General features: G+C 38.5%; 1 protein-coding gene across 4 annotated transcripts in view; it reads left to right on the forward strand.

Annotated features, from left to right (window-relative positions):
- PLCB4 (phospholipase C, beta 4) overlaps positions 1-12,319 on the forward strand; it is a 95,449-nt gene that overhangs the window by 66,260 nt on the left and 16,870 nt on the right. For all 4 annotated transcript variants that reach the window (XM_009886032.1, XM_009886031.1, XM_009886033.1 and 1 more), the window contains 2 exons: positions 3,449-3,564; positions 8,133-8,208. In XM_009886032.1, coding sequence (XP_009884334.1) covers positions 3,449-3,564; positions 8,133-8,208 — 192 coding nt within the window. The remainder of the gene's footprint in view (positions 1-3,448; positions 3,565-8,132; positions 8,209-12,319) is intronic.

Raw genomic sequence — 12,319 nt, forward strand, 5'->3', positions numbered from 1 at the left:
GAATGATGTCCATTGGTTTATATCTTTTTTTATCAAGTTAGATCTTGAGCACTGTTTAGGTAAATGATCTGGGGTGGCATCACAGGTAGATGGGCTATAAAGGCAAGGAGATGTGCATATATGAGAATCTCAGTCACTGATTTTCTTTGTTAGCAGCCTGCTTCTAGGGGCCCCTACTGAATTTTAATATTTTGCAGGGATGTCACGTAGTTTTTATGCTTCTTGGGTTAGACAGAAGAGGAGGGATAGTGAGGGTTTATCTTGATTGTGGAAGCTTTATCCCTGGAGGTGTTCAAGGCCAGGCTGGATGGGGCTTTGAGCAACCTGGTCTAGTGGGAGGTGTCCCTGCCCATGGCAGGGGGGTTGGAACTAGATGATCTTCAAGGTCCCTTGCAACCTAAACTGTTCTGTGATTCTATGATATATTCTGTAATAGTCAACACCACAACAGATGATTGTGGTGTAGTATTCTAGCAGTTTCAGACAAGACAGTCATAGCCACAAGTGCCCCCTTAAGGAATTCATTATGGCCATAGACAGTAACTAGGATTGCATAATTACCACCCAAAAACATAAATCCCAGAATTCATCTCCTGCACTTTTATATTGACATTGAATATATGTAATATTTGAAATAAAGCCTAGTGAAAAAAAGAACCTCAAAAAGATCTCCATTTCACAATACAAAAGTGACAGTATAAAAGACTATGGAACGCTACGTTCTCCAAAATGGATTGTTGATTTGGAGATGATAGTTTTTCTTTATTTCCTAATTTTTGTATTCTGTAATGAGAATCCTCCAGACTTCAGTTTTCGTTGCACACAGGAGTATTTGTGGTGTTTTAGGGAGATACCAGGCAGGAATAACAGTTTCTATCACAGGAACTTAGTTCCTCTTGTCTTCAACAGACTGAGTTGTGGTTTCTTGGCCCCCTCCCCAATGGAACTATATATGATTCTTTACTTTTTTCCCATGGATAGTCTTGCTGTGATTTGAGTCTTTTTATATCAATTAGGTGGCCTCCTAGAACCCTGACTGAACTGTGGCTTCAGTTTGTAATATAATCATTAAATGTAATTTGTGAATATATTCATGTAAAAGACATGTGAATTCAAACTGCAAATTCAGTGGACTTGAGGAAATCATGAGAGACCTAGCTGAAGAGACTTTTATCTGCAAACATATTCTGACTCAATCAAGTTACCACCTGAAACTTTGCATCTTGAAACAAAATACTGAGGGTGTTTTAAGATGCTACAAACCCACTCATATTTCTTCGAATCTTGACAGAAGTTTAGGATGCAGCAACTAGCTGTGATGAATTTTCCATTGAGCAGAGGCAGAAAGTCAAACTCACATCAACTAACTCATTTTAAATAGTGTTCCAGGGGTTGAAGGCTATATAATTCAAGGGAACTCTGGTAGGGAGTAGACTCCTCGTACAATTTGTGCCTTGCATGTGGAGGTTGTTAGTAGCCCATCTCCTCTTCCAGCACTGTTTTCTGTTGTGCACACACAAATGCATGTTCCATAAACTAGATGGGGAGGAGGACCAGGGAAGGAAATGAGGGGGATATGATCTACAATATATCTGTTTCACATACAAGATAGAGTTGTGCATGAACAGTAAGAAGCAGTAAAGGGGAGTCTGCAAAAGATTGCAGTGTGTTTGAGATAAAGAGAGAAAGCTTAAATCATGGTTGTCCTGAGGGAAAAGCTCTAGGAGATGTGCCTTCCCAGATTATGGAGGAGTGTCACATGAGCGGGATGATGTCTCATGCTTTGCAATGTTTGCTCTTAGTCTTTTATAGCAAGAATTGTATTGTTCTGTTTATCTAGGGGAGAGTGGGTAGATTGAGAGATGCTCTCAGTCGCTTCACCTGTGGCTGGCTGGTGCTGTCAAGCTTATGTCATTCTCTTCGCTGTCCATATTTTTTCCTACCTGGTTAGTCAGTGTAAATACTCCCTGGTGAAGCTGGCGTGTTTTAATGTTGATGCAGTCTATTTCTTTCCCTTTAAATCCTCTGTAGAACAGAAAATTCAGTTCCCTGCTCTAAATACAAAATTTGGAAGCTGTACATGTTCCCCAGGAAAGTGCTTGGCAGATGTTGGAGTGCTCAGGTACAGCCCAGGGCTAGATTTTTAAAAGCATCACGACATTCGTATTAATGTTTTGGTAAAAGTGAATGTGAAAGTCTTTAATTAGTATTTTTAGAGGAAGAAACAGTGATAAGGCAAACACAGGTGTATAGAAAATAACAAAGAGCAGTAGAATAAATGCAAAGTAAGCTATAAAACAAAATAGAGATGTAAGAGGCCATATTAATTAATGCAAGGCTTTTTGTCATGATTAGATAAAATGTGGAGCAATTGGATATTAATAAAATAACGTGAATTAACACACAACATATTATTGTAATGTAAATTCAATGTTTAGTGTTCTCTGTGGTAGTTATATATTTGCATCATTATGAGCAGCTGCTCTGATAAACATGACTATGAAGTCAAGTTCAATAATGAAGTCTACATGTAAGCACTAAGTGAAGTGTTTTTTGTGGTACAGTCTTGTAATGGAAAGGAGCTGTTTGTATGCTAGACCGAAGTGTATAACATGCTTTAGTGATTCATCTTTTCATCATAGGAATAGTTTTTTCCTCCCCTTCCATAGATAACCTCCTCTGCGACTTCACCAATGTAAGTCACATAACTATAGTAGTGACAGCAGGTTAGCATTAATGTGTAATACTCCACAGGTAGCTTGTGGAGTATTACATATGTCCTCTATGTCCGGTTTATCAGCATGTGCTGTATGATTTGGTGGGGGGGAGACAGGGGGCAATGGTTATTTGCAGTCTACATGTGTAGTTGAAAGTCGTATTGCACAGTTTACTATTGTTTGCAAGGGGAGATGCTCTGCAACAAGGTGGAATTTCTTAATGATGAGATTGCTGCTGTCATTAGGGGTCGCGGGCCAGGTCTTCAGAATATCAGTTGTTAATGATTTGACTTTTAGCTGATGTTTGGACTTGGAGCTATTTGATTTTCAGTAGCCAAAGGGGTTAGCACTTTATTCAGTATGAGATATGTAGAGGAAGCGGGGACTGGGTTGAGTTTTGTTCTCTGCATTCAGAAACTATGATCTGAGCTTGTAAATCTGATTTTTTTACGTTGCACTTAAGTGGACATTTATTCAAAAAGGTAAAGTTTTTCCCATCATTCTTTTTTTGTAATATACCATATTTTTAAGATCTGCTACAGATTTTCATTTTTCAAACAAATGTTTTGATGCTTATGGTGGAATATTTGGAACCTTTAATTCCAGATGGCTAAACCAGATTAAATTCTATTGTCAAAGTTATCTGTTTGTACTCTTGATATTTTTATACTGTAAGAAAACTAAACATTAAAAATTCAGCAACCTAATTGTAAGGTCCTACTGTTTTCCAGGAGCACAGCGCTATGCAGAAGTTGCACTGCACACAAATTGACAAAATAGTGGCACAATATGATAAAGAAAAGGTATCATACGAGAAAATGTTAGAGAAGGCAATCAAGAAGAAGGGGTAAGATATTATTTTAAAATATTTTTTTAGACTTAAAATAGATTTTTATGCTTTTGTGGTCTGGAGTAAAACATTCATAAAAAGGTCTTTCAGATTAATGAATTGCAGCTTGAACCAGCATCCTACATCAAACTTGAGTATGAGCTGCTTGAAGGCTCTAGCAATGGGCCATAAATGTGGTACTCACTTTGCCTTTCTCTAGTCTTCTGCTATCAGAGTTTTAAAAGCAAAAGCAAAGGAGTTGTCTCAAATTTTTGTTTCTGTAGTCTGATCTGGTCTCACTGCATTCCCAGGGAATGTAACTGTTGTGTTCAGTAAGAGCAGACTAAAGGCCTTCATAGGTCTAATGACCAGAAAGTAGCAATTGATTATGGGGAAAAAGCTGGCTTCTAAATCCTGAATGTTTTAGAATAACAGAGTTTTGCTGTGCTGTCAGGTTGAAGTTTCTTTTTTAAAAAAAAAAACAAAAAACCACAACCAGCACAACCCTTCAGATCCTCAGCTGGGATAAATCAGTATTCCTCCTTTGACTTGAGTGAAGCTGTTTTGGTTTGCAGTAACTGATGGCCTGGGACATTATCCATGTGAGTCTCTTAATTGTCCCAGAAAAGTTCCTGGAAGAGTAATAAAATGTCCCTCTTACAGTCCCATTAGGAATTATGTAGCAGGACCTGCAGTTGCCTTACTGCTGTTATGTAGTCTGGCAGCAGTTTCTCTTCTCTACCTTTCACCCTATTACTGGCATTTCATTGAGACAGCAGTTTATACTATAATACTGTGACCTAAAGCAGGAATTTCTTTATTTAGTTCTATATCAAGCTATGCTAATAGTTAGCCTAAATTTTCATATTGTTGTGAACTGGCAACCAACTCACTGAATACTGAGCACAGATGCCTCTTTGGCATTGGATTCTTCCACAAATACTTTTTGTTTTATAAATTATTTGGAATGGCAGTGGGTTTTGAGTGTGCATATTATAAACTTGCAATGGAACAGAAATAGAACTGTCAGAAGTAAACAAGGTAAGGAGAATTCTCCACTAAACTATTAAAAGCTCACAAAGTCTTTAAAAAGCTCAAGTTGGTTGGTGGGGTTTTGTGGTTTTTTTTCTCCAAGAAAGGAGAACTGTAAGCACCCAAATACTTCTAATCCAAGTATTTCCTTCCAAAAAATTACTGCTTCTCCAAACAGAGAGGGAACAACTACAGGACTAATTAATTTAATGCGGCTTTGATTCAATTTCCGTTGAATATAACACAGCAGAAGGTTATTAATATAGCTGGATTTATAATTACAGTCAGGGTATTTACTATGGTGGCAGTGAGCTAAGCCCTGCACATTGCACCATAATTATCATGCGGGGAGAAAGGCTTCCCCGTGCTCTGGTATTTAAGAGTCTTGTATCGGAAGAGTCATGATTCGGTATTCCTGTTGGCCTGTGAAGAAACCAGTGCCTGTGCCTGTCTAGGCAAAACAGCAAATGAAGGTCTGTCAGAAAGTTAAAGGTGGTAACGGCTGTCTCTGTGCAGCAAATAGTGGTAAGCGCTGGGTAGCAATGCTTTCCAGAGTAACACCAAATGGGACAAGTATAAAAGTAGCTGATTATTTGATTCCCAGTTTGAGATGACTTTATTGGCTACTTGCAGTGTCTTTTCTTGATTTTATAACACTTCTCTCATGGACACCAAAGCCTTTAAGATAGTTTTAAATTACTATAAAAAGTTTTTTTTTAAAAAAAAGTTGGAAATGACTCCTCCAGAAGCAGATCCAATATACAGCCAAACACTATTTCTCATTATGACTCCATACTTTCCATGGACTCCAGAGGTCTTAGTCATCTGATATCTCTTCAGTGTTACAGGAATAGATGTTGGTATCTAATTAACAGTCAAATCAATTCCAATATCAGCACAGACTTTCTGTGAAAACACTTTTTAATTCTGTATCAAAGTGTTTTAAGGGCTTCCTTCAGGGTCGTTGTGTATGCAGCCCTGTAAGCCCATGCAGCAAGGTACTTATGCACACACCACCCCAACTGCACAGTTTTAAGGACATGCTTAGAAGTAAACACATTGGTTGAGACGCAAAGATTTTATTGAACTGAAATGATCTGATGCATAAGGGGTCGTAGGTTCAGTGAGTACAGGACATGCTCCATTTCCTTGGCTATCATTTGGGAACTTTTACAAGCAATAGAATTTGTAAAAGAACATGTAAAACTTGTTTTCAAGGCGTTCATATTGAAATTGTCAGATACTTGGAGGAAAAAAAGGCTGTTTGATAGGTGTATAGAAGACTTTCTCTTCTGATTTTGTCGTGCAGTTTTTTGTGGTCCATTTCTGCCACATGGTGTGACAAATGTCAACTGCATATTGTTCTGTAAAGTAGAATTTTTTAATCGCATGCTAATTCACTGACAGATGGACAGGATTTTGCTCCCTGTGCTATTTCTGTTGTACATTTCAAATGCCTACAAATCTCGGCGAGGCTTATGGGGATATGTATGCTTGTGTTCCCACTCTGAAATGGAGTTGAGGGCACATAAAGATCCTTCTGACTTACCAGGACTGTCCAGAAATTCAAGTGTACGTATGTGCATGAGCATGGACATGTGACATTGGGTTGGGCTGTCCCTGGGTATTTGCTCCCAACTCTGACTCGATGGTTTAACCATGGGCTATGCCACTGCAGTTGGGGACCATTCTCGTGTCCAGCCTGGCTGGAAGTTGCCTTGAGATATAATGAAAGCTGCATTTCTAGAGAAGGGATCAGCTGGTGGTTTTGGTGTCTGGGATTCTGAAAAGTCCAGTGATTGAACCAATTAGACTAATTTGGGATAGAATATGTTTGATTCAGCTAAGAAGCAGTCTCTTTTGTAGAGTATGAGAAATCATGTATGAATTTTAGCCAGACTCTAATCGCAGCTACCCACATGCATAATCAAAGACACCTTCTTTCCAGCTGGGTTTTTTTTCAGGCAGAGGTAACAGTGGTCAGAACCTGTCTCTATGCCTTTATATTACTTCCAAAGTGTCAAATGAGTGTTAGAAATCTCTACAAAAATTTCCTTGCTATGACTAGAAAATACATGACTAGTCCTTCTGGTGGCCCTTGGGAATACAAGGCACATCACACTACTATTTTTAGTAAGGGCTTTCCTGGTACTGTTTGATGATAAAATTTTCTCCTAATTTCCATGAGTTTAGCAGTACTTTGATATTGAAATAGGATTTAAACTTGTTAAGAGTGTTATAAATCTCCTTTTCTAGAGCAAATATGGATTAATGTTCTTCCAGTCAAGCAATAACCATTCTTGTTAGGCCCAGCTTCAGATGATAAAATGAACATGGCTCCATCCACTCAGTGGAGTTACACCAGTTTACATCAGTGGATGATCTGGCACAGAAATATTACATTGATGTTAAAATAGACTCCTCTCAATATATTGTAGTATTCCAGAAAAAAAAAAAAAGAGACTCCCAATGCTCCAATGTGTGAATTTGCATTCTGTTGTAAAAACCCCTCACTGCAGGAAAAGAAAAAAAAAAAAAGAGATGATGATTTGTAAAGATGGAGCTTGTCAGCCTTCAAAAATTTATTGACTTTGGTGAGACAGTAATTGAAATCCCTGTTGTAGCTGCAATGGAATACTTTTTCTGCACATCTGTCCCATCCGTGCATGCCCAAGTAACTGGTCTTAGTAAAGGGAATTCTGTGGGTGAGGGGTAGAAGTCATCCATCTCCTAACCCACAGGTGTGTCAGGGGAGCTTCAGCATGGGCCCTCTGCAGGCATTTTACCAGCCTGTTCCTTAGAATCATGCGTTCCTCCTGCATCAAACAAGCGTTGCAACTTGCATTCAACCTCATTATCTTTACCTGAACACAAAGGCCATGCTGTATTCAGCTTATTGCAGGAGTGAGGGCTGTCTTCAAGATTTGTCACTTTCCAAGTCATGTAAGGTATATAATGGCTTGGATTCATCCACATGGGTTGGTGTGGTCTGCAAGGGTAGTGAGGGCCCCTTCTTTGAAACCCATTCACTTCTGTTTTCTCACAGAGGGGCGCTGACACTTTCAATGGATGTTCAGATTTACTATGCCCAAATTGCCCCGTGAGGTAGTCATTCAAATGACTTCTTTTTCTCTGCCTCAAACTAAAAAAAAAAAAAAAAATAGCAAAAATGACTTTTAAAACAGAGGATCAAATCATGGCAGGGCAATGAATACGCCTGTAAGTTTTCAGGCAGAAACTGATTGCTCTTGGCATGGTGTTTTAAGCCTGGAAAAGGAACCAAGTACCATAAATGGAGATGCTTGACATATCCTTAGCAACAGAATAATTGCTGGGCCAATCTAGAATTAATTGTGTGGTGTTTGAATTGAATGATCATTAATCCAACAATATTTTGTAAGTTGTGAATAAATTGCCAGAAGAAATAATTTCATTCCAATACGCTGCAGCACTTCAACTTGGATTAACATTTTAATTAGTAAGAGCTGACTGAATGGGAAGATGTTTAACTTGTGGCACACATTTGTAATTTTCCTTTTTTTTTTTTTTTTTAGAGGAAGTAATTGTCTTGAATTGAAGAAAGAAACGGAAATTAAAATTCAGACATTAACATCAGATCACAAATCTAAGGTAAGCAAACAGCCAATTTTAACACATGCAATATCTGAAAGACAGTTTTTGAGGTCCAGGCGGCAGTTAATATTCTTGGAAGCACATGAATGATTTTCAGCAATAATAACATGTTGAAAAGAATGGGAGTAATAGAGAGTCTAAAAGTGTTTCTAAAAAAAAATTTAAAAAGCAACATCAGTTTCCTGCCCTTTTAAAAAATTATTGAAGAAAGTGCCATATTCATGCCTCATGAAACTAAACTGGGCATTTGTATCAGTTCTAGCTAAACAAAGAGATTAATATATTCTGTATGAAATTTGGATGGTAAATACTTTCTCAAAATATATACATGAAGAAGCTTCTTTTCAATTTTCCCTCATTGTCACCATGGACAGCACTTGCTAGTCTCACTCTTAGGGAAGGAGGAGTCCCAAGTTGCTCTTGAACCAAGTGCCTTGTTATTTCTAATATGTTTTTCTCCATTGCTTAGTTGCATTGTTTTCTCCAAGGTGCTGGAGAATAAAAGTACTCTGAGACTCGACTTCAGTGAATTTGAAAAATCTATTCTCAAGCTGCAATTCATGGCTCACATTGAGTTGCTTAGAGCTGCTTCCTCTATACTCCTATGCCACTATGCTCTCTGATTTCATATGTCCTTTGAAAGTTTTATCTACCACCTGTTGACATGCTTTCAAGTTTCTGAAAGACATCCAAACTAGAGGGTGGCAGGTACACTAGAAGACACATCCATGTACAAAATGATCTGGAGAGAGAAGAGTACGAGAGACTGAGCACAGTACAGGAGAGTTACTGTAAAAGCGGGAACCTGTGAAAAGAATCAGACAAGTATAGAAAATACAAACAAAAGCAGATACTTCTTTGAGACTAGAATAAGGTCATTCCCATCTTTTCTTCTGCTAATTTTATTCTTTGGTGTTACTATTTCATGTGGAGAAGATCCTGGTTTTCTAAACAAGGTTTCTTTCTTGTTGCTGCCTGCTCAGCCAAAGATGTAGGAAAATCCCCAGAAATAAAACCTAGTGTACTGTCTTACCTCCCTATCTTCTTCTCCTATGAAAAGTCCAGAACTGTTTCCTTAAATTAAAGCAAATTTGTTGACAACTTAAAAAAAAAAGATAATTCATTCATTTCTTAGTGAAATAAACTCTCTGAGGAGCACTAGCTCCCTATCATCCAGACATAAGCTCCAAAACTCATTTGAAGTTATATTGTGTAGAAAATTCTTTGCTGTGATCTCTGCTTCTCACCTGTGTCATTCACAGTCTGGAGTTAAGAGGTGTGATTTGTACACAAGGGACATTCATTAATCTTCCAAATCCAATAAATGTGACTCATGTTTTCCCTTTCCACAAATGTATGCAGTTTCTGAGCTCTGTTCCTTTTAAAATTCTGCTTTTAAACTGGTTGCCTTCTATTTAATCCATACCTGGAAAATAGATTGATTTTTGTCCATTCCCATGTCAGGTTTTAGGATGACATTTTCAAAGGAGAATTAAATGTAAGCTCCTTTGAAATGCCAAGCCTCTTGTGTGTTGGATAATTCCTGAAGAACTCCTCTGCAAGTAATCTACCTCTGTGGTTTTCTCTAGGTGGGTGATTTTCAGTATCTTGCTCACTGTGGTTCCATCAAAATTGTCCAGATTATGTACTACTTTTAGTATTCTCATAGACGTCTTTTCTTTCAATTGCCATGTGTGGGCCCTTGAATTATTCCTGGGATCATTCAAAGGTTTGCAAGTAACAGGTTGGAAAACAGTGCTCAAGACCACAGGGAAATTAACTTTTCTCCTAAATGAAGGTAGATGCAATTAAATCAGATTAAATTCTGAGGTGCTGAATGCATTACACTGATATAGTGGGAGTTTGATTAATTAACATTTGTTTGGTATTTCTCAGCATTTGGCCCACTGATTTTCATATCGGGTTGTACCATAATTCAGCTTTAATTACAGCTCATGTCCTCCAGTGCAGCTGTGTGTCACAATGTGCATGTACACGTTTAGCACCAAGGAGACCTTTTCATCTACAGAAGCCTTCCTGTCATGAGGAAACATCCAGCCCAAGTTTTGCATAAAATACTTAAATTATATCTGAATGCCCCAGTATGTACTTCACACAAAATTAACCTAGCAGATGCAAATTACTCCCCTGCATTAGAAAAGTAGGTCCCAATATCAAGCAGGCAGAGGATGAAAAGAAAAAAAGGAAAGATTACTTCAAAGATTCTTCCTGCTTGAACTTTGTGACTAAACAAACATCTTGCATATATGCTGTGCAAAAGAAAGTTCCTTATCAAGATTTTAATTAGTCTCTTAGGCCCCGTGTAGGAACAGATGAAAGGACAGAATTGCAAACACAGTCTGTAGAACAGGAAAGAGAGAAGTTAGCTAATGGTAATTTTTCTTGTCCTTTTGGATAAGCAACACTACCTTAATAATGGAAAGTAGGACAAGAGCACAGCACAGTGCAAATGAAACAGTTGTTTTAACGAGGATGCTAATAAATTGGAGTAAAGCATGGATGTATTGAATTTACTACATCTGAACTTTGAAGTGTATCACAGATCTGCAGCAAAATTCGATTTCAGATGATTTAATGGTCTTGAGTTCTAAGGTCATCTGAATCTGAGTTAAATTGGGTATTTCAAGTCTTGTAACTGGTGTTTGGCACATCCCTTACATCCTTCTCGTGAGGTTGTATCTTGCTCTACCTGAAATGACACTTCTGGCTTGCAGGATATTTAAGAAAAGAAATCCTCCCTTTCTCTCCCACCCCTACAGAAAAACTGATTTTACGAGGAGCTGTACCTGCTTCTCAGACTGCATGCTGATTTTGAAATTAGTAGCACATCGCTAGCACATCTGTCCAGGAACACGGGCAGTTTTTTTTATGATTCTTACTTCCTATCTTCTCAGATTAAATGGTGCCATGCTTAAGTCTCCTTGCAGGTTTCTTCTTTGGGAGTTGGTATCGATGATCCTTGTTGGGTCCCTTTCCACTCGAGATATTCTATGAGTCTTCTGTATCCGTGTACGTGAGATATAGGATTCCTGCCTTCATGTTCCTCTGTCGTGTATAACACTAACCATTTAAAAACAGGGATCACATTATTGATTTGCAATGGGCCCTTGAGTCTTTGTTTCTCTGCATTTGTTTGGGCTTTGTAAATGCTCTTTGCAGCTGTCACAAAATACTTGCTTTCACCATGGCTTCCACTATTTATACACTTATTTGTTTCACTGTTTAATAAGTCACAATTCTTTTTTTTATGTAAATATTGTTTCGTATTACCTCTGCAGCATAAGGAGGCTTTAAATAAAAGAAAACTCTTTTGTTTACTGGAATGCCTGCCTGCCCTTTTAGGGCAATGTAAAATGCTCTTACTGTGATTAGGAATCAGATCTCATATGGTAATATCCCCTGCACTTTCTAATACTTCAAATTAGTCTGAAATCCAGTCCTAAGCAGCAGACTGTATGGAAAAGTTGCAGAGCAGCAAGTGGTGGAGAATACTTGGCCAGCTCTGTCGCAGTTCCTGCTGCAATTTTATTGACGTTTGAAAGAGGGCAGAGCCCAGTTAGGGCATTCTCTGCAGGAAGGAAGTTCGAATCCCAAATCTGTCTCAGGAACCATGTGTTGGCTCCTGTGCCAAGATGTGTGGTACACAGGTGTCATTTGCTGCTGGCTCTGCCTGCTTCCTGGGTCACACATAGCACTTGTCTTTTTTTAATATTAATACTTTCTAACATTGTGACCATAGAAATTTTCTGAGTATGTGGTCCCTCTTCTGCTGTGGTGCCAGTTACACCCAGTTACTCAGGATTTTGGATGTACCTGTATCTTTCTTCTCCAAATCGTGGATGAAGCTGACTCCATCTGGAAACGCTGCATTGAAAATAAATAAATAAGGAATGAGTTTTGCCAAGAACTTCAGCCATGACTGACTTCTAGCTCCCCTGAAGTTCACTCTAGGTCTCTCTGGGGGTTGATAAGCCAAGTGAGATCACTATTGAGAGGAGATTCATGCAACCTAACTTAAGTGTCTAGTTGCTTGAGGCCCTGTAGATAGAAGGGAGGCATCTCCAGGCAGAGTTTAGGTGTGACAAAT

The sequence above is a fragment of the Charadrius vociferus genome, unplaced genomic scaffold (genome assembly GCF_000708025.1).
Source record: "Charadrius vociferus isolate BGI_N301 unplaced genomic scaffold, ASM70802v2 scaffold455, whole genome shotgun sequence".
Taxonomy (NCBI): Eukaryota; Metazoa; Chordata; class Aves; order Charadriiformes; family Charadriidae; genus Charadrius; species Charadrius vociferus.